The 20,059-nt window shown below is 53.0% G+C and overlaps 9 protein-coding genes across 9 annotated transcripts; 5 read left to right on the forward strand and 4 right to left on the reverse strand.

Moving 5' to 3' along the window:
- Positions 1 to 767: 767 nt before the first annotated feature.
- J4E79_002475 (uncharacterized protein) lies at positions 768 to 3,423 on the forward strand (the record flags this gene model as incomplete). The annotated part of the gene is made up of 3 exons (XM_049351374.1): positions 768 to 790; positions 857 to 986; positions 1,057 to 3,423. 3 exons carry the CDS (start codon positions 768 to 770, stop codon positions 3,421 to 3,423), a joined length of 2,520 nt encoding a protein of 839 aa, XP_049214012.1.
- A 932-nt stretch (positions 3,424 to 4,355) lies between these two features.
- J4E79_002476 (uncharacterized protein) lies at positions 4,356 to 5,264 on the forward strand (the record flags this gene model as incomplete). Its single annotated transcript, XM_049351375.1, has 1 exon — positions 4,356 to 5,264. The coding sequence occupies one exon, from the start codon at positions 4,356 to 4,358 to the stop codon at positions 5,262 to 5,264; it is 909 nt and encodes a 302-aa protein (XP_049214013.1).
- A 1,855-nt stretch (positions 5,265 to 7,119) lies between these two features.
- On the reverse strand, positions 7,120 to 7,407 carry J4E79_002477 (uncharacterized protein; the record flags this gene model as incomplete). Its single annotated transcript, XM_049351376.1, has 2 exons — positions 7,120 to 7,151; positions 7,188 to 7,407. The coding sequence occupies 2 exons, from the start codon at positions 7,405 to 7,407 to the stop codon at positions 7,120 to 7,122; spliced, it is 252 nt and encodes an 83-aa protein (XP_049214014.1).
- Positions 7,408 to 7,689: 282 nt separating this feature from the next.
- On the reverse strand, positions 7,690 to 8,915 carry J4E79_002478 (uncharacterized protein; the record flags this gene model as incomplete). Its single annotated transcript, XM_049351377.1, has 3 exons — positions 7,690 to 8,376; positions 8,428 to 8,665; positions 8,728 to 8,915. The coding sequence occupies 3 exons, from the start codon at positions 8,913 to 8,915 to the stop codon at positions 7,690 to 7,692; spliced, it is 1,113 nt and encodes a 370-aa protein (XP_049214015.1).
- Positions 8,916 to 9,411: 496 nt separating this feature from the next.
- Positions 9,412 to 10,508, reverse strand: J4E79_002479 (uncharacterized protein; the record flags this gene model as incomplete). The annotated part of the gene is made up of 2 exons (XM_049351378.1): positions 9,412 to 10,276; positions 10,336 to 10,508. The coding sequence occupies 2 exons, from the start codon at positions 10,506 to 10,508 to the stop codon at positions 9,412 to 9,414; spliced, it is 1,038 nt and encodes a 345-aa protein (XP_049214016.1).
- A 4,194-nt stretch (positions 10,509 to 14,702) lies between these two features.
- On the forward strand, positions 14,703 to 15,082 carry J4E79_002480 (uncharacterized protein; the record flags this gene model as incomplete). Its single annotated transcript, XM_049351379.1, has 2 exons — positions 14,703 to 14,925; positions 14,973 to 15,082. The coding sequence occupies 2 exons, from the start codon at positions 14,703 to 14,705 to the stop codon at positions 15,080 to 15,082; spliced, it is 333 nt and encodes a 110-aa protein (XP_049214017.1).
- A 442-nt stretch (positions 15,083 to 15,524) lies between these two features.
- J4E79_002481 (uncharacterized protein) lies at positions 15,525 to 16,715 on the reverse strand (the record flags this gene model as incomplete). The annotated part of the gene is made up of 2 exons (XM_049351380.1): positions 15,525 to 16,468; positions 16,571 to 16,715. The coding sequence occupies 2 exons, from the start codon at positions 16,713 to 16,715 to the stop codon at positions 15,525 to 15,527; spliced, it is 1,089 nt and encodes a 362-aa protein (XP_049214018.1).
- A 1,209-nt stretch (positions 16,716 to 17,924) lies between these two features.
- On the forward strand, positions 17,925 to 19,068 carry J4E79_002482 (uncharacterized protein; the record flags this gene model as incomplete). The annotated part of the gene is made up of 2 exons (XM_049351381.1): positions 17,925 to 17,999; positions 18,052 to 19,068. 2 exons carry the CDS (start codon positions 17,925 to 17,927, stop codon positions 19,066 to 19,068), a joined length of 1,092 nt encoding a protein of 363 aa, XP_049214019.1.
- Positions 19,069 to 19,322: 254 nt separating this feature from the next.
- Positions 19,323 to 19,793, forward strand: J4E79_002483 (uncharacterized protein; the record flags this gene model as incomplete). Its single annotated transcript, XM_049351382.1, has 1 exon — positions 19,323 to 19,793. The coding sequence occupies one exon, from the start codon at positions 19,323 to 19,325 to the stop codon at positions 19,791 to 19,793; it is 471 nt and encodes a 156-aa protein (XP_049214020.1).
- Between the last annotated feature and the right edge of the window lie 266 nt (positions 19,794 to 20,059).

Consider the following 20,059-nt stretch of genomic DNA (forward strand, 5'->3'; position numbering starts at 1 on the left):
GAAAACTCTGATCAAGAGGCGTTCCAGACGGTATTTGAGATAAGGCGACGACAAAATCATCGAGTGGTACCCAACATAGGTTACTGTAGGTAGCAGCAGCTCACGTGCGACCCCGGAATCCGCCCAGATATCCCGACAGGTCCAGGACATGGCGATGACGCACAAAGCCGGCCATGGGAGGCGCACAGGCACGCGGCGCAAAACTGGAGGGGCCGTCGTGTCGCTCGGCCTGCGAGATGAGGCGGCTGGATACAAATTGCATGCGCAGCACAATTCGACTGTGCACGGTGGCCTGAGAATTATGAAGAGTAGCAGCAATTGAGCACGACGCCATGGAGGTTTCGTCATTGCACATGCTCGCCGTCGGTCCCGCGTGTTCCAGGGCTCGCGCGATGAACGGCATCCCGCCAAGCTTTCCTGCAGCTGGCGGCGCCGTCTCTAATCTTGCAGACTCAGCGCCTTGTCGCGACCAGACCGCCAGCCTCGCCAATTCCGCATCTACAAGGCATATCTGTCGCGCTCCTGACTCTGTGTTTGTGTCTGCATTGAAATCGCTGCTGTTTGTCGCGCGAAAACAGTCGCAAGCTCCATCTTCCCCAAACCGTCCGAGCGCGCACTCAAGCCGCAAACTAGCTCGCTCCACCCGACGCAGCTCCTGATCCTGACTTACCAACCACCTCCACACCTCTCCTCCCTGCGCCCAAGACAGGTCTTACTCCCTCTCCCCAACTCTGCAATCCCTGATCCACGTCCATCGCTGCGCTGATATGGGCAAATATACTTTCACCTGGTACGTTCGCGCCTGCCTCACGCCCGCCTAGGCACCTTCCGTGCCCATCTGCTTACACGCGCACAGGGAACACTCGGCCAATGAGGTCTACGTGACTGGCACCTTCGATGACTGGAGGAAGACTGTCAAGCTCGAGAACGAGGATGGCATCTTCAAGAAGACGGTCGAGCTGCCCAAGACTCACACTCAGTACAAGGTGCGCACTTCTCCCGTCGCATACCGTCGGCTTCCCCGTTTGCGCAGACTCTGCTAACACTCTACCACAGTTCGTCGTAAACGGCAACTGGTGTACCAACGACAGCGCGCGCAAGGAAGACGACGGCCACGGCATCATCAACAACGTCCTCCTGCCCGAAGACATCGTCGACGAGGAGCCCGTCAACACCATGTCCTCTGCCGCGCCCGAGTCCACAACCGCTGCGCTAGCCGGCGCTGTGCCCAAAGAGAGCGAGAAGGACGCCAAGTCCAACTCTCCTGTGCCTGGCGCCTTCCCCGAGACACCGTACGCAGAGACACCTGGCAGCGAGCCGCAGACCTTCAACGTCGCGCCCATTCCCGCTACCTCAGGCCTCGGCAACCCCATCAAGCTTGCGCCTGGCGAGCCCGTTCCCGAAGCGAGCACTCTCACAGACAACACCCTAGACTCGACTGTTAAGCATGACAAGGAACCCGAGCAAGAGGCTTCTGCATTCGGTATTGCGCCCATCCCCGCTACTGCTGGCGCTGGCAACCCCATCCACCTTGCGCCTGGCGAGAAGGTACCCGATGCCAGCACCTTGACCTCCAACACTGTCGACAGCACAGTCAAGACAGACCCCTCTTCATACGAGAAGTCCGATGCTCTCCCTCCCCTCGCCTTCACTCCTCAGGCTGAGCGCGACGCCAAGGGTGGCATGTTCGGTATCCCTCCTGTCATGGGCAACATGATCCCAGAATCGAGCCTCCCTATGGGCGCTGATGCCAAGGTCGAGGAAGACACCGGCGTTACGATCCAATCCTCTGCTCCTCACAGCACAACCGCCGATCTCGCCGCCCAAGTTCCCCTAGAGCCTCGCGGTGTCCCCGAAACTGTCACCGAAAGCCAGCAGGAGGCTCATGTCGATCCCGAGGCATCTGCCAACCCAGAAGCTGTCATGGACAAAAAGGAGATGGAGCAAGAGCTGAAGGAGACCGTTTCTGAGGCGCCCGCAGCTAGCGGAGACGCTGGTTTGAGCGATACTGCTAAAGCTGCCGCCGCCACTGCTGCCGCTGGCGCGACTGCTGGTGCGGGTCTCTTCACTGCGGCTGTCTACTCTGCCAAGGAGAAGGCTGCTGAGGCTACTGGCATGAACGAGCCCAGCACCTCCACTGCCGATGAAGTTCCGTCCATTGTTGCCGAGAGCCAGAACACAGCACATGCGGAGCCCGAGGCCGCAGCCAGCCCTGAGGCTGTTGCTGAGAAGTCCGCCATGGAGCAGGAACTTCTTAGCGAGGTACCCAAGACCAACGAGACTGGTCTCCCGGCTCCCGCCATTGCCATTCCAGCTGTCGTTTCCGAGAGCCAAAAGGAGGCACACGCAAGCCCTGAAGCAGCATCCAGCCCCGAGGTCGTCGCAGAGAAGACTGCCATGGAGTCTGAGCTGTTGCGCGAGGTCCCCAAGACCAACGAGGCCGGCGAGCCAGCCCCCGCCGTTTCCGCTGCCACAGCCACTACTGCTCCTGCCGCTACTTCTGAGACCGTCTCCAGCGACGTACCCGAGGTTGTCGCTGACAGCCAACATGAGGCACACGTCAGCCCCGAAGCCGCTGCCAACAGTGAGGCCGTAGCAGAGAAGTCGGCCGTCGAGTCTGAGCTACTGGACAAGCTTCCAAGATCTGAGGAATCTGGTGAGCCTGCTCCTGTACTGACTGCGGCAACCACCGAGACCGCACCTGCTGAGACCACATCTGCTGCTGCGACTGCTGCAGGAGCTGCGGTTGCTGCGACCGCCGTTGCCGGTGCAACTGCTGCTGTCGTAGCCGGCACTACCAGGGAATCAGTCAACGAGTCCGTTGCTCGTGATGTTCCGGATGTCGTCGCTGAGAGCCAGAAGGAGGCACACGTTAGTCCCGAGGCCGCTACCAATGCTGAGGCTGTCAGCGAGAAGCGGGCTATGGAGACTGAACTTCTCCAAGAAGTGAAGTCAACTGAGGCTACCGGCGAGCCAGCTCCCAGTGCTGCTGTTGTAGGAAGCCAAAATGCTGCTGGTCTCTCCGATGAGGCCCTCGTCGATACTAAGCCACTCAAGTCCTCCAGCGAGCCCAACGCACTCAACGCGCCCGCATCGGAGCCCGCTCAACCGCCAACCTCCAAGCCCATCGACTCTACTACCGAAGTCGCATTCAACAAGCAGGAGCCAACTACCACCGAGCAGACCCAGCCGACTGTCACCACCGGCGTAGAGACAACCAAGACCGAGGCCACCAGCTCTGCCCCAGCTGCACAGCTGGCCCCAGAGAGCCCCGCCAAGAACCTCAGGAAAGACTCGGACGTCTCTCCCAAGGGCACTCCAGGCAGCCAGAGCATCGCTTCTGGTGCTGACGATAAGAAGAAGAAGCGCCGCTCTTTCTTCGGCAAGATCAAGGACAAGCTATCCAGCAAGGACAAGAACTAGATGTTTCATCTGTCTTTTCTCGGTACTCTGAGGCCATCTTCATCCATCACGAGGGTCTTTGGAGCTTGGTAATACCCGGGGTTCATGCGCTGTGCTTTCTCACTCTTCCTCTTCATCGTTCGCCACGGAGTTTGTGCTTTTGGTCTATACCATTTTCCTTCCTGTGTCTGACATGTTCCATAGCAATCTGTTGCGTCATTTCTGTTCATATGCATCTCGAGACGTAAGAGAACGTGGGTAGACGGAAGAGATTGCACTCATAGTATACCTGGGTTGCTCGAAATAAGTTGGCTACCGATGTCGAAACGTGGGGTATTGGCATGCCAGCGGGATTGTATTTAATTTGCTAATGACGATGCGTTAGATTCGCTTCACACTAATCTCATCTCAAAACCTCGACCGCCCGTCACATTCATCATCAACTATTGACTTTCACAATGCACGAACGATCATCGATGTCGTAGCATCGCTCGTCCACAGCCCGTCACTATCGAGCACATGAATTCACTATACGCTACGTTCGTATCGCACTGTGCACATACCATGGCGCCTCCCTCCGTCTATACAACTTGCCTCTCATAAACATCCATACGAACTTAACGTACCACACACAGGAACAACAACCCACAGTAACTACACTGCTCTACTACTTTAACAACGTCAAAGACTCAGTTTCGAACATATCGAAACAAAGACTAAAGTAGACACCTTCCACCAACGCAACACAACAATCACGGCCGCTCAACGCTATGTCGTTCTACGGTTTTGCTCATGGCGCCGACCGCCATGACACAGGCTGCACTCTTCAGCAGTCACCTCAACCGCGCAACATTTCCCGTCACATTCGCAATCACAGCGAAGGCTCCCAATACCGACCCACGCACCATGCCAGAGTTCGCTCTCGTTATGGAGCTGCAACGGAATTAACGCAAATGATCGATGACCATGCGGCAACATGGCAATCCCTTATCGCACCTGCTCAGAACAATCGGCCAGCTAGTCAGGGCACTATGATCGTCGATTGGGATGGTAATATGAAACCGATCGTTCACTACCGAAGGAAGTCACAGGAGGAGCAGGACCTCGCGGCACTGAATAGGTCATCAGCACAGCCTCTGCCTTTATCAATCCGACGCGGTGTCCAGAACATGGATCCAATCATGATGGCACATGAGCAGAAGCCACTGCCATCGCTACCCACCGACAGACAAACACCTGTTCGCTCTCACATTCGGTCAGCAGAGCACAGTCCTCGCACATCCTCAGAATCCGTATCTTCTCACAACTCCTCTCGCCATGACTCTGTCATCTCCGATGACCAGCCTTCACCCCGCCGCCGCCTCGACCTGCATGTCCGGACATCTAAGAAAGTCCCTACGACCCCAGCCCCCTCATCGTCGAAAACACCAATCTACGAACAACACAAGTGTATCAATATGGTAAATGGTGTAGCAACCTACTTTCCCTCTCGCGTCTCACAAATCAGCGGTGCGTCTCGCCCGGGCTACGTCAAAGGCTATGACAATGACACCAAAATCAGATACGAGACCGATGGCCAGTCATTCTACGCGCACCGCAGTGCTGAACAATTATTTTCACCCATATCCGACCACTTTGACGTTGATGAGGATGAGTATAGCCAAGAAGGCGAGCCGCACGTTGAAGATCAAGGGATCACTGCTCTACCGGCTAAACAAGTAAAGAGGAGGAGTAGTGTTACTAAGCTGGTGGAAAAGGTACTCTCCAAACTTGACGGGCTGGGGCTGACGAAGAAGCTCAAGGAGGAACGGAGGAGTAACAAGAAGAAGCAAAGTTGGCGGGAGCATGGGTATCATGATTGACAATTAAAAATTGGATTTGAAAACGTACTTTCAGGATCTACTCCGCTCACAGTGATGTTTGATTAGCTAACAGGAAGACAGGATACTATTGACTGAGTATGCGTGGGAGTGAGTGGAAATGACTCATTGTGGCTTGAGGTGGCTGCGCCGAGTATAGCTTGACACGTGACTCGGTGGTCGCCAGTACTGTCAGGGCCAGTAAGTGTGAACTAATTTACCTATATAAGATTTGAATGCCTGGATACATCGATTGGCCAGACCAAAGCCGATCGCATTCGCGCCTTCATACGAGAGGTACTTTCCTACCTTCTCAACCGAGAGCCACCTACCTCTTCTTCACGCAACCCTCACAACAAACAACTACACAGACAACCTCAGAGATGAAATCGGAATCGCGGACAGCATTTCCTTGCAACACATGTTCTCTTTCTTTCACCAGTAGCGCGATACAGCGTGCACATATGCATCAACCCTGGCAGTAAGATCATCCCGAGCATGTAGATGCGGAAGTAATAAGACTGACATTCTGTGACAGCATTCACAATCTCAAAAGGCGCATTTATGAACTGCCAGCTTTATCCGAGCAAGATTTTGGAATGCTAGAAGGCAAGAGCGAGGAGGCCACGCACCGACAGAGAAAGAACGACGATGCTCTCATACGGAGACCTCGGACTGCTGTTGCGCACAACATCAGCGGACGCAATACCAATTTCAACCCACAGACGAAAGACACACAAGACGACTATCTCAAGACTCCGTCATCAACAAGATGTCTCTTCTGCCCCTCTTCCTCTCCCACTCCGACCACAAATCTAGACCACATGTCAACATACCACAGTCTCTTCGTACCCGCGCCTTCGCAACTCTACTCTTTACAGTCTTTTCTCTCGTATCTGGCCGTTCTGGTGTACAAATACCACGAGTGTCTCTACTGTGGACAAGAGAAAGGGAGTTTGGATGCTGTGCAGACGCATATGAGGGATAAGGGGCATTGTATGATTGACATGTCGGAGTTGGTGGATTTCTGGGATGTAGATGTGGAGGAAGGAGGAAGTGAGGATTGGAATTACAAGATGGAGGCCGAGACGCATCTACCATCTGGATCGGCCATTAAACCCCGGCGTAGCCATGGCGGAGATGAGACGTCATCAGAAGCTGCCAACCCAGGTTTCACACGTTCGCATTTCCGCAGTCCAAGACACCAAAAATTAAAATCCGCCATTACTGCCGCCAAATATTCACCCTCCCAACAACCTCCTGCCACACATTCACAGCCCGGTCATCTATCTGCATATCACATCAGCAACGATCCCCATCGCAACCTCACTACCACCCCGCGTTCGGCAAAAGGTCTAATCGGCCTGTCCGACCAACAACTCCGCACTCTTCGGATAGTGGATAGGAAAATGAAGAGCAGAGAGGAGAGCGCAAAGGCAAAAGGAAGGTATGCGTCTCAACAGCGGCCGGTCAAGACGGTGTATTATAAGACCGAGAACCCTGTGTATCAGGCTGGATGATCGGATGGGGGATGGAGGATGGATATGTGGAATATGATGGTTTTGCACGTAGTGGGTTGAGGACTACAATTGTGCTGGCAACTGGGTAGTGAGATGTTGAGTTGACCTGGGAGGTATTTAGTGAGGATGTGAAGGGTAGATGATGTAGTCGAAAACGTATGTAGACCGCAAGGGCTATGATGAAGAGCAATTTTAGAAGATGATGATGTGTTGAAGGATGCCAGGCTTACTTGTGTACTGAGCCATTTCGTCTACTGTATGCCTGACCCAGAAACTATTCACCAAGTGTACAGAGCAAGATATATGTCCTCACAAGCCTATGTAGGCGGCAAACACCCTCATAATGAGCCACCGAAGCACCCAAAGTACCCTGAAGGGAGCAACGCATACCCGGATATCTACATACCAGACTCAGCCCTCTTCACCCACAAGTCCAGATCAGCGCTATCAAGAATGCAAATGCCTTCATCGATGTCCATCTCATCTTCATCGCCATCCACGTACAATTCCTCGATGTCGTCCTCATACGACTTGTCAGGCTCGTCCAAGCTCATGACGTTGAAGTCGCTCAGATCGCCAGTGTCGATTAGCGTCGCTTGCGAGCCGATGTTGCGGGCTACGTGCATGTCGACGACTCAACTCTAAAGCGGAGCACTTATCTTACTGTGCTCTTAGATGCGCGAGGGCTTTGAGTAGAATGCCCCCAGCGCCAATTCAAGAGGTAACGACGATGACAACATATAAGTGATGCGTTGATGACATCTACCTTTCGATAAACCCGAGAAGTACTCGTGGAAGGTATTGAGGGTAGGCAATGATCTCATAAACCTATGTAGATGGAAAAGCTTCTACCCAACAGTTCCGCCAAACACTTAAAGTGGCTTGAGGAGTGCCAGGCATACCTATCTCTACACGTTTTTCCAGTCATACCACGATGTCAAGTCCACACTCGCCATAGCCTTAGCACCACCTCCCTCCTTTACCATTTCATCCAAGCCCTTCTCAAACCCCTCACCTGGCTCCTCCACTCCAGATACCTTGAGTTCTTCGCCGCCCTCAACAGCTTCTTTGTATTCTTCACCCTTAGCACCATCACCCTCACCCAACACCCTCACACCAGGCATCCCCTCAATCAGTCCCTCTAGCAACGCATTCCCAGCACACAACTTCTTGATCCTACTGTCGTCATACTCGAACAGCGACGGCAGTACACGTTTATACACAAACGGCACATCGCCCTGCGGTACCGACGGCGTAGTCTTCTTCTTTCCCCTCTTCCTCTTCTTAGTCAGCACCTTCTGCGCCATTTCATTCATCTGATCTTGACCGCCTTTAAAGCAGAAGTCGAACAAGGCGCGTGTCGGGGGAGGTACTTGAGTCCAATCTGGACACGCATTGCGTGCTTCGGCGAGGTATGTAGTCAGCTTCGCTCGGACATATTCGTTGCGTGAGTCACCGCTGAGTACGATAAAATCGTCGGGGTTGTCTTTCAGCATGTGAACGAAGGCGAACTGGTGCTTTGTGGGATTCGCGGGGTCGAACTGGGCGCCGAGACTGGGATGCTGGACGTATTCCATGTAGGCTAGTGTGTAAGCCTGTAGAACGGCGTTAGTGAAGTGATAGCCTAAGGTCTCGAGAAGACATACCGCCATCATGGGTGTGTCAGTCTTGTTGAGCAGTGACACCAGATTGACCAATAGCCGAACACGCGTTTGCTTGAGGTAGCGGGAGAAGCACATATGACGATTGACGTTGGAAGTGAAGTAGGCGAGTATGGTTTGAACTGGCCATTCTGACATGGGGGTGAACGATTGCATTGCCCGCGCGATAGCGCCGCGGTGCTTGAGCTGACCGGCAAATGTCGCGCCTTCTGCGACAGCAGCGCTATGGATTCGTTAGTATGAACAAGTTGTTGAATGGACTTATGAACACGGAATAAGACTTACACTTCATAGGGAAAGTACTGTTGCTGCGGGGAAGGAGAGAGAATGGTTTCGAGCGGTAGCGTCTGCTGGGCGCGGAGGCCGTTAGGTACCCTGTCGGTCTTGCGGCGGAGAAGCTCTTCAAGCGCCGTCATATCTTCAGGTGTCAAGTTCTGCGACATCTTCTCGACATCTTCGGTGTTTTCGTCCATGTTGGTGGCGGAGTGTAAGCGGACAGTGTCGATCGCAGTGAATAGAACGCGGAGAGCGCACTTTACGCGACTGACTAAAACCTTAGGAGAGTAAATGACGTGATGGAGCAAACGTTTGGTGGAGTCACGGGATTAAATTGGACAGAGTCCATCGGGAAAGCGGAGAACCCGGGCTACGCGGTCGTAAAATGCGACAACACGCCTCAATATTGGATGGGCAGCACTATAGAATGAATGTGAGATCAAGTTGAGAATCATCGAAGTAGAAATGCTGTACACGCAACTCTCCCAGCATATGTGCTTCGTTCGTGACTATGGCGGTTGAAATTGACTCTTAGCAAGCTATATAGCGGACGAAATTCCCACCCATTACCGTGAAGATCTACCAACAACCTAAGCATCTAGACCTACTGTCGCCGAGTATGTATCGACGCCAATTCTATCTCCAATAGTCTGTTCCTTGTCCGAACAGTGTTGTAGAGAACCAAAATGCTGCTCAATCGAAGTTCAGTGTGACGACGTCGCCGAGGCGGGAAAGATCGACCTCCGGCATAGTCAAGACATGCAAGACAGGTCGAGCTGGGCCCTCTACCGGTGTGACATCCATTCCGATGTCATTGGAAACCTTCAAGCCATCGAGCCCGTCAGCGATGTCGTCTACAACCAAGATATCGACAGTCTCGTAGGTACGGATACCCTGCATAGCCTTCAAGAGGCCCGTCAAGATGCGATAGTCGGCGGTGAAGGGTTGGTACTTGGTAACATCGAGCTCGATGACACTGGTAGGGCTGACGCCAGGAATGTTATCCGGCTTGTCATTCTTAACGATGTGTTCAGCTTCGAAGAACTCGATGAGAGCCGGTCCAATCTCAGCCAGCTTCTGGTGACGGACGTTATGGGGATCGAAATTGGCTTCAATGGACTTCCAGGACTCGACTAGCTGACGCATGTCCTTCAAGATAGCCTTGTTGCGGTTCTGCGTGCAGATATCGAAGTCTTTGGGGTTTTGTAGCAGCTCGTGGATGAAACGCTCGCGATAATGTGTTGGCTTGAGGCCGCGATCTTGGATGCGCTTGTTTCCGTTCTCTTCAGCGCAGGCGAGCATGTAGACCTTCTGGACGTTCGTGGCCCTGTTCTCGTATTTGGCGTACGCGGCGAGGTAAAGGCGAGCGCGGGTCTGTCGAAAGTAGCTTGAGAAGCTGATGTTGTCGTTGCTGTTGCTGCAGAAGTAGGCCAAGGCGGTCTCAAAGCTCCATTGGCCCATCGGGACGCGGTTCTTGATGTTGTATTTCACTTCTCCGCGACGGAAAAGCACGCCTGCTAAGGTGGCGCCCATGTTGACTTGCATGGCAAGTGGATGACTAGCAGGAATTGTCAGCGCTCTCCACGACCACATCTCGGGGAATGCGATAATGCTTACTCTTGATAGGGATACATGTTGTTGACGCCATTCGCAGCGAGGATTTGGTCGAGCGTGATATTAGGATAGAGAGCCGGTGAGACCTTGATGAGTTTGCGGCGAAGTACCTCACGCAGGAGCTGGTACTCAGAAGGCTCGCCGACACGTCTGACAAGGGCTGCAGGGTTAGACATCTCCAGAAATAGATGTTGTAGGAAGCTAGCAGGGTGTGTTGGGGGGAAAGGTGTCGCGGAGGGTGTTTGTTTCCAGAAGATACAGGCTAGCGGGAACACTAAGGTAGAGAGATAGTAGGAAGGTGAGTGAGCGGGTAGTCGGCAGGTGAGAGGGTGGGTAACAACATAGTGAAGGGAACACGGTAGCTGCCTATTTGCGCTGCCTTCACTTCGCTTAGCTGGGCAAAAAGAAAGGGCAAAAAAGAAGATACACCGGTGTCTTGTTCCCAGATCCATATCTAGGGTGTATGTATTGGTTTTAAGAACTCCGAAGAGTGATAAGGTAAGGTAGGGTTTAATGCCCAGGTCCTGACTTGAGAGAGAAACACGTATTTCTGCTCCCAGGTCACCACTCAGCCCAAAGAATGCAACTCGGTGTTGCAAACTAAGGGCTGAGTGGTTGGACCTGGGCTCGAACGTGGATAGTCAGCGAGGCTTTTCATTTTGGGGGGGACACTTAACTAATGGTGTGTACCAACCTGCGACACGAGGCAGGCTTTACGGAATAATTGTATTACTCTCAAATTGTAGCAATTATATACCCATGGTAAGTCCAATTCTCAATATCTAGATGCAAATTTGATATCGCTGTGTTGATAAATGTGCGTGGTAAGCGGGCGCGACTCCGCTCTCACTCAGGGCAAACGACCCCACAATAGCGGTATCAGCGCGGCTGCCTGATATGAAGCGCTAAGCGCAAGACCAGGCTTGAACTACTCCGTCCTGCAAGGTATGCGCCGTTTCCCTATCGTTCATCGCCATGTGACGCGCGACCAAGACGTCACTCCCGTGCTCTTAAAAAGAGCCGTGGGGCTTTCCCCAAACCTCGTCAGATGAGGATTGCTTCAGTGGCAGCCGAGTGAACACCGTAGGCGATAAGTGCAATGCATGGGTCAGGTGGAGGCTTGAAGGAAAGAAATTGGACGCTGAAATTTGCTTGCGACGAGGCTTATGGATGTGCGAATCCTAACAGAGAGATAAGAAAGCAGACGACTCCTTTCGCAATAACTTGATGGAGACATAAAGTAATGAGGCAATGCATGATGTAAAGAAATGATAATAGTCGATGCGAAGACCTCTCAGAGGGACTTCCCTGGTGAGGCAGCGCGTATTATCACGGGCATTTAGACAATAGCAAGACAATAGGGAGACGTGACAACAGTGATAGAGACAAATTCTAGCATATCCATGAGGCATGAAATGAATTCGCAAGATATTTGTGGGTGAGAGACACGGAAAAGATAGAGATTCGCAGCTCTGACGTTGTGAAGAGACGCGTCAAACTTCGCGCACTACACCACTTCGGGAACGGCAGCCCACATCCTCCACGTGCACCTTCCACGAACACTTCAATGAACTTTACCTTCACTGTCGGCATTACTATATGAGCTACGTCTCGGCATAACGTGCTTCTGAGGGCTCTTCTGACTCCTCGAATTACTTCAGCTCCTTTGCAACCTTCTAGTAGCACTAGTTATCTGCTCCCTGTTCTTAAGCATACACGTTAAGAGAGTCCTGCCGAATCCTATATTCCCGTCGACTAGTTTGGTAAGAGTAGCTAATGTATAGAGCTGGGTTAGTGATTCTGTTCTTATTGTCTGCAATGTACTGATAGCCGAGAACTGCGGAATGACCGGCATGAACGGCCAACCCGGCACCTGAAGTTGCCACGCATGTGCTACTGAGACTTACTCTAAGAGATTGCAGGATCTTAACTAGAGCGTCAGCCAACATCTCGTGGCGGTCGGCATGAATCCAACAGTGTCTGAAGCTCGTAAGTGCTGAGCTGGGCTATGAGACTTCGACAAGGCCTGTGGGGGTCAGGATGACGCATATGGTCTAGCGTCTTGGCGCCCCTGTCGACGCGTCTGGACGAGGGCTCCCAGCCTCCGTCTTCTCGACTTCTCCCGACCGTCATCATGATAGCTAGTGCACTCGCGCTATGGCGTCTGACTTCTAGTGCTGTTGCAGCCAATACTATGTCATGACGCTTCTGTCTCGGGCAATCGCTCTCTACCAGGCAATCGCATCTCTATCAGGGACTGCGCATGCGCCATCTCGCCCAAGCGTGAAGAGGACGCGTCGAATTTGAACCATAACCTCAACCATAGGCCGACTATCCGTCTCTTTCGACCTAGGGCGCGGCTCAGCCTACCGCATAGATTCGTCATCAGATTTTTGTGTGCGGCCAGGATCCTCAATGGCGATATATGCATACTTATGTATACTAGGCCATGTTTTACTCCCGATCTGCGCTTTCTACTAAGCTCAAGAGCTGTTTGCGGTTTACATAATATTGCTGAACTACCAGACAGGCTTCTACAATCTATAGCAAACGTGCACGGCAAACATCATAGTCAAATGGAAAATGTGGAAAGACTTGCGACGGCCAATGAAACTCAGTATGGATGGGTAGAGACCAGCCACCAAAATCTCACCTCCAGAAATCATCGCCACCAACACCGCCAATGCTCTCCATGATACCCCGTGTCATCTTTCGGTCGTAGGGAAATCCGCGTAGATCACAGTTGGCATCAGCAATGTCAATCGTTAGTCATACTTCTTTGTTCCATGGATGTCTTTCCCACGATAGTCACGTATACGCCGCGCCCAAGCCAAGATCAAGACTACCTGCCCTCTCAAAGCATGGACTATCGTCAGTTAGTGTCAACAGCCCTGACATGCAGGGTCTTTGTTGCTATCGTCGCATTCGGGCAATGGACGGCGCGGGATTATTCTGGGCATCGAACCGCTGTAGCACACTCGTGGCTGCTTGGCCAACTTGTGACGGGATGCCTTGTATCCTACTACGAAGTATAAGAGAAGCAATCCGCTGGAGATAGGCTCGTACAACACCCTTCATCCTCCAGCGCAGACAACGAAAGTGGTAGAACAATTCCTTCCAAAAATGCATTTCTCCACCTCTGCTCTTCTCTCAGGCATCGCTCTGGCTGCCACAGCTGCCGCGTACGACAGCGTCACCTTCACAACATGGAACTGCACTGAGTGCACCCCGGTGCCGGGCACGTTCTGTTCTGTCAACACCCGATCCAACCTTCCACCGGACCTTTGCATCACCATGTGGAATGGAAGTACCACCATCAAGACTTACGACGCAACAATCCCGTCTTGCCAAGGTAACGAAGGCGGACGCATCTCTTCTGGCGAAGGTCGGGCTAACGTGTTGTGCAGTCAATCTCTACCCCGAGTTCAACTGCGGAGGAACGCCGGAGGTGCACAAGGACAACGGTGGGGTTTGCGAAAGCAAGATTCCATCAAACAGCTTCAAGATCACATGTTAAACCGCCTGGCGCATCTAAAGTAGAGGTGTCTATAAGGTCTCTGCAGTACGTGCTTTTTTGTCAATATCATGCGATGTTTCTTGCATCTTCGTCTCTTATCGCCGCTCGCTGTTCGTTCAACACATGACAGGAGCGGCTTATATATATCTACAATAAAGGGCGTCTCCAATATCTTTGCGCGCATGACGTTCGTTTCGACGGGGATATCTCTACTCATAATGTTGAAGCATTTCCAATGCAATTAACTTTGGAATCTCTTGCGACGTGATCATGGAAGGCTGCCACGAGGGTAAACAGATTGATACTCTGATCGTGGCGAAAAATGACGGCCATGATCTAGCCACCTCACGTGCACAAAAAACTTCTACTTCTTAACAAAAGAGTAGTGAGACCAACACGAGGGTCGGACTAGTCGCCTCGAGCCGACACTTGCGAAGGGAGAGATGTAAGATTGAAGTGGCAAGCCGAAGGTCGTGTATGCTTACTGTAAATACGCCCGTTCACCAACAGCTTTCCGTGTGTACCCCGTGGTCTGTCCTTAATCGTACTAAAACCCAACAAAGCCTCTCTTCGTGCTGTCGCCGCCGCAACATGGCCTAACAAAGCGTGCGTGCGTACGCGTTCTCAGTCATGAGACGGATTCATAGCGAGCGTCAGCATTCTCACAGGGCAATAATATCAGTAAGATGTTATCGGTTGGCAAAATAACCCGATCATGTAATCCGCAGCCTCATGCTTTGTATAAGAATGCATTACTGTGAGCTCAGGAATCATCTTCTCTCCCATCAAATCTTCTCCTAAACACCACATATCATTTCTCTCCTCGACGCCAAAACTTCCCACTATCTTCAACATGCAGCTCTCAACTACCTTCCTTGCCCTCGCTTCTGTATTCGTCGCATCCAGCGCCGCACAGGGTACCCTCTCGTCTACGATCTCGACGTGCGCCGCCTGCAGCACCGCATCCGGATGTCTGATTGAGGGCTCAACCAACCTCCCCGCCAACAGGTGCATCAGCATCTACGACGGCAACAAGAGTCTCATCATTACCGAAGCTGCTAACCCCAACTGCAAGAGTAAGTTCCTATACCAGGAATACGACTTCGCTAATCTTTGCCGATAGTCAATCTGCACACATCTTTCGACTGCACAGATGAAGCCCCAGAGGTGTTCGGCGAAGTCGGTGTTTGTGAGGCGTATGGCCCTAAGAACTCGTACAAGATCACCTGCTAGACGATCATGAGGAGTCGATAGGGTTGAACATGGCGGGTGACATCGGTAGATGGTAGCCGGCAACGGCAGTGGTGGATATCAAATCACAGTCTTTACCGCTAGAACCTTTGCTTATTAAATAGAACAACGCTGCTTCTTGTTGGTTCAACACGTAACGAGAGTGTGCCGGACTCATTCAAATCATACTTTACGCACTATTTCGGCCTTGTTCGAATGCCCAGTGACGATGAAGAGTTGAGAAAATGTGATTATAATGCTACTTTGGGCATATAAGCCCCGCCACCCGCTCACCGGCGAGGAAGTTATCAAACAGTTAAAACCCAGTAGTGATAAGTCCCTATGAAATGATCAGAGATTCTGCATCTCAACAAGAGACTGCAGAGTTCTCCTCATGGACACTCGATCGCGCAGGAAGTTCCCTGTCAGCTTGCAAGCCATTCATCTATGCGCCTCCGCCAACCTCCACCAGAATTTTGACCTGGTTGTCCTTGTCGTTGATGAGGCTCTTGAAGCCCTTCTCTTCAACTTCGGTAAGAGCAATTCTCTGGGTGATCATCTCTTTCGGGTCCATGTCTCCCCTGCTCAGTGCATCAATCACTTCCTGGAAGTCGCCAATCTCATAAGTCGCAATGCCCATGTACGTCCTCTCTTTGAAGTTGAAGTCGTTGGTGAAAATGGTGCAAGGCTTCTCCCATATGGCAATGTTGACGATGCAGCCTCGAGCGCGGGTGGCATGTACGGCCTGATTGAGAGCAGCCTGGACGCCGGCACAGTCGTAGACTACATGTACACCCTTACCTCCGGTGAGTTCGCGACAGCGCTTGGCAAGGTCTTCCTTGGTGGGGTCGATGATGTAGTGCGCTCCGAACTTTCTCGCAAACTCCTGTCTCTTTCTGCTCACTTCTGAGACGATGATCCGATCGCAGCCTTTCGCCTTCAGAGCTAGGATTGTTGATATACCGATGGGCCCACCCCCCAGCACCAATGCGACGTTGTCTTTCTTAAAAGGACTGATCTTGACTGCGTGCCAGCCGACAGCGAGGGGCTCAACGAGCGCACCAATCTCGAGTGGAACATTGTCAGGGAGATGATACAGAGTAGAGGTCGGAACGACGATGTGATCTGCAAGACCACCGCCCCAACCAGACAGGCCGATGAAGCCGTTGGACCAGCAGCAATTTTGCAGACCTTCCTCGCAGGCGCCGCAGGTGTCGTCGTAGATGATGGGCTGAATGACAACTCTGTCGCCGGCTTTGTAGTCAGTAACACCCTCGCCAACTTCCTCTACTGTGCCACTGAATTCATGGCCGAAGGTTAGTGGAACCGTTTCGCCGGTGATTGGGTGGGGCGTGGTAGGGCAGAGATTCGCGCCACCTAGGTGCTCAGCTATGGAGCGCATGTTCGTCATTCGAGTACATACCCAAATATTCGTGGAGGTATAAAGCAACGTCAGTTTCGCTGTCTCACTTTCTGTAATTGGGTCCTTACCTGATCCGCAAATTCCCACCCATGCCGGTTTCACTTTGACTTGCCCTGCTTTGACTTGGGGTATCGGAATCCTCTCGTATCGCAGGTCATGTTGCCCATGGAACCGCAGCGCGTTCATCGAGTTGTCATCTGCCGCGGCGGCCATTATGATCGAATTGGGTTCACACTATTAGAAGCGTATATGAGAGTGACTTGAAAGATGGCGGAGGACAAGAGAAGGACAGAAGTACTTGGTCAAGGTGGCGCAGGTAGTTTGGCTCCTTCCATGGCCGACAAACAGACGTCGCGCTCATTCCCCGGACTCGGTCAGTCCGTTGGCTTCGGTCTGTTCCTACTGGCAAGCGCATGTGTGCACCTGCTGCCCAAGATCACGGAATGCCCAAAAGGGTAAGCCTCCGGTTCATCACCCCGCATTCACGATGCGGGGTACCAGGTGGCATGGCAAATGGCCGGAAGCTTGACAACGCGAACCGATTTGCACTGGAGGAACCAAGTTCTGGACGAGTTCATCCATATCAGCTCGGCTCATGCGCATGCCATTGTAGCAGTATAAGAGCCGCGTGCCACTGAGGACTAGCTTGGTGCACCCGCGTACACAATCCTGGATTCTCAGCATATCCTACTGCATGCGCACTCATTGGTCGACGCTGCACGGAAAGGCAACAAAAAACAAACTCTGGATACACCTACCGATGACCTACCGATGAGAGATGAAGTGCGAGGCCCGGGTTATGACGTCGGCAACTAAAGCATGACGCTCGGCACTCGGAACAGCTACGTCGTCGTACTTTCCCCGTTTGGATCGAGCTCGGAAAATCTGTCATCGCCTTCGCTGAATTCGCCGGCGCTCGAATGCGACATTCTTACAACACGATATCTGGACAACGAAGATGACAGGAGCTATACAAGCGCATTGACGAAATCCACTGTAATTCGGTACGGTCGGAACGACCAGACGCGTATAGTGTGGATTAGCCAGCGCGACATGGCATGGTTTGCGATCTAGCCCTCGAAACCGTTGGCAGAACTCCGATGTGACGGTTAAAGTCGCGATCATTGACGCGTCAGTGACGGTCAAGAAAAAGGTACAATGCGCGCCATAGCGACAACGCGCTCGTGGCTGTAGGCCTACCCAATCAGGGAGCTGCAGGAGCCTCAACGGCGGGTACCCTCTCGTTCTCGTCCACTGTTATGACCTCACTGGACGAAGCGCCATGGGCCGACTCTAACAGCTGGCGGGGGATTGACCGATGCTTGAAATACGTGTGCATGCCCCTCAACACCTGCCCCTCCATCATCTCTCTCACCTCCCCAACAACATTTCCCATACTCCAATTCAAACCCAAACGCAACGATGCCCTACCCAGAGACCACCGACGCCTTCGCGGTGACCGACATCAAGAACTGGAGCACATTCAAGCGCCAGGAGGTTAGTCAATAAGCCAATCTTCCAATTGATAGCTGTACTGACATTTTCCCAGCTTCCCCTCAAGAAGTTTGAGGAGTACGACGTCGACATTGCCATTGACGCTTGCGGTGTCTGCGCTTCAGATGTCCACACCATCACTGGAGGATGGGGCGAGGAACTCCCTCTACCCCTCTGCGTAGGACACGAGGTTATCGGCAAGGTCGTCAAGGTCGGTGACAAGGTCACCCGAGTCAAGGTTGGAGACCGCGCCGGTATTGGTGCTCAGATTGGCGCCGACCTCACTTGCGACCAATGCAAGAACGACCAGGAGAACTACTGCCCCAACCAAGTCGACACATACGGTGCTAAGCACAACGACGGCACTGTCGCACAGGGTGGATACTCCAGCCATATTCGTGGCCACGAGTACTTTGTCTTCAAGATCCCAGACAACCTCGACACTGCCCTCGCAGCGCCCATGCTGTGCGCTGGTCTCACCACATACTCGCCCTTGAAGAGGTTAGGAGCCGGCCCCGGCAAGAAGGTCGGTATCATCGGACTCGGAGGACTTGGCCACTTCGGTGTCCTTTGGTCGGTAGCTATGGGCGCCGACACCTATGTCATCTCGCACTCTCCCAACAAGAAGGAGGACGCGATGAAGATGGGTGCTAAGGACTTCATTGTCACCAAGGACAAGGGCTGGGCTGAGCCATGGAAGTTCCAGTTCGACTTCGTCATCAACACGGCTGATGCGACTGACAAGTTCGATCTCTCGGAATACTTCTCCATCCTCAAGGTCAACGGTACCTTCCACATGGTCGGCTTCCCTGACAACCCGCTCCCTGCCATGCCCGCCCAGATCTTCGCACCCAACGGTTGCTACATGGGCGCGTCCCACATCGGAAACAGGCCCGAGATGGAGGAGATGTTCCAGCTTGCATCCAAGCAGAACATCAAGAGTTGGGTACAGGAGATCCAGCTCAGCGAAGAGGGCATCAAGGAGGCTGTTGAGCGCGTGTACAAGAACGACAACGTCAAGTACAGGCTCACCCTGACTGGCTTCGACAAGGTCTTCGGCAAGAGGGCTTAGATGGCTGCAAGAGCAGTGTGGTTGCCTTCTAGTACATAATAGATATCTATGAATAATGATGAATTTTGACGAAACTATTGCGCACTTGGTGTCGTCATTCCTGCCCATCGCGCGCGCTCGCCCCACCAGATCTCAGCGCGTCGCGTAGTTTTCGCCGGCGGGGATTATCCTGCCCCAACACCACAAATACACAACCCCCACCTACTCCACGGTGCTCCTTCAATTCCCACCTAAGCCCCGATCAACTCTCCGCGATGCCGTCGGTACCGATCCATCTCCCTTGCTCCTCCGCAACATCCTCTCGCGCCGAGAACCCCCTTCCGCAGCTCCTCCACACGCCCTCGGGCCTGGCCCTCATCGAAATCCAGGGCACAATCCACTTCCCCCCGCCTGCAGCCTCCGTGGCCTCCACACAAGTCGGCAAACTCGTCTTCCCACACTACAATCCCGCCATCAACGACCCGAGCGACACGAAATGGATGAAGCGCGTCTACATGTACGTCGGCAAAGGCCAGCGCATGACGGGCGAATGCAAGAAGCTGCCCACACCGCTTGGTGTCATTCGCAGGAGGGAGAAGATAAACGTCGAGGATGTGGAGATGAGTGGGCTTGGGGACGAGGATGGTGCGAAAGATGAGGAGCTGGAGATTGTGGAGGTGGTGAAGTACAAGATTGTGTTTTCGGCGCGCCCGGAGCCTATCAGTGGCGTCGCTGAGGTGGACTGAGGAGAGGAAGATGATGCAGATGCTTTCGTCCAGGTCTAAACGCCGGGATGGCCACTCGTGGTACACGCATAGCCTTCGAGCGATCGCGCAACGAACAAGAGCAAGCCTACGCACACGCGACGAGCCTCACATCATACGCGCGAGCCGGTGACCGGATGGAGTGCCCGTGTCGCACTGTCGCGAAACAATGGGATATCATACTGCCACACTTCGCGCTCAGACTCTAGGAGGGCGACCAGACCGACTGTTCAGACTTCGAGAAGGAC

The sequence above is a fragment of the Alternaria viburni genome, assembly GCF_023758015.1.
Source record: "Alternaria viburni strain BMP 2772 chromosome Unknown scaffold_4, whole genome shotgun sequence".
NCBI lineage: Eukaryota > Fungi > Ascomycota > Dothideomycetes > Pleosporales > Pleosporaceae > Alternaria > Alternaria viburni.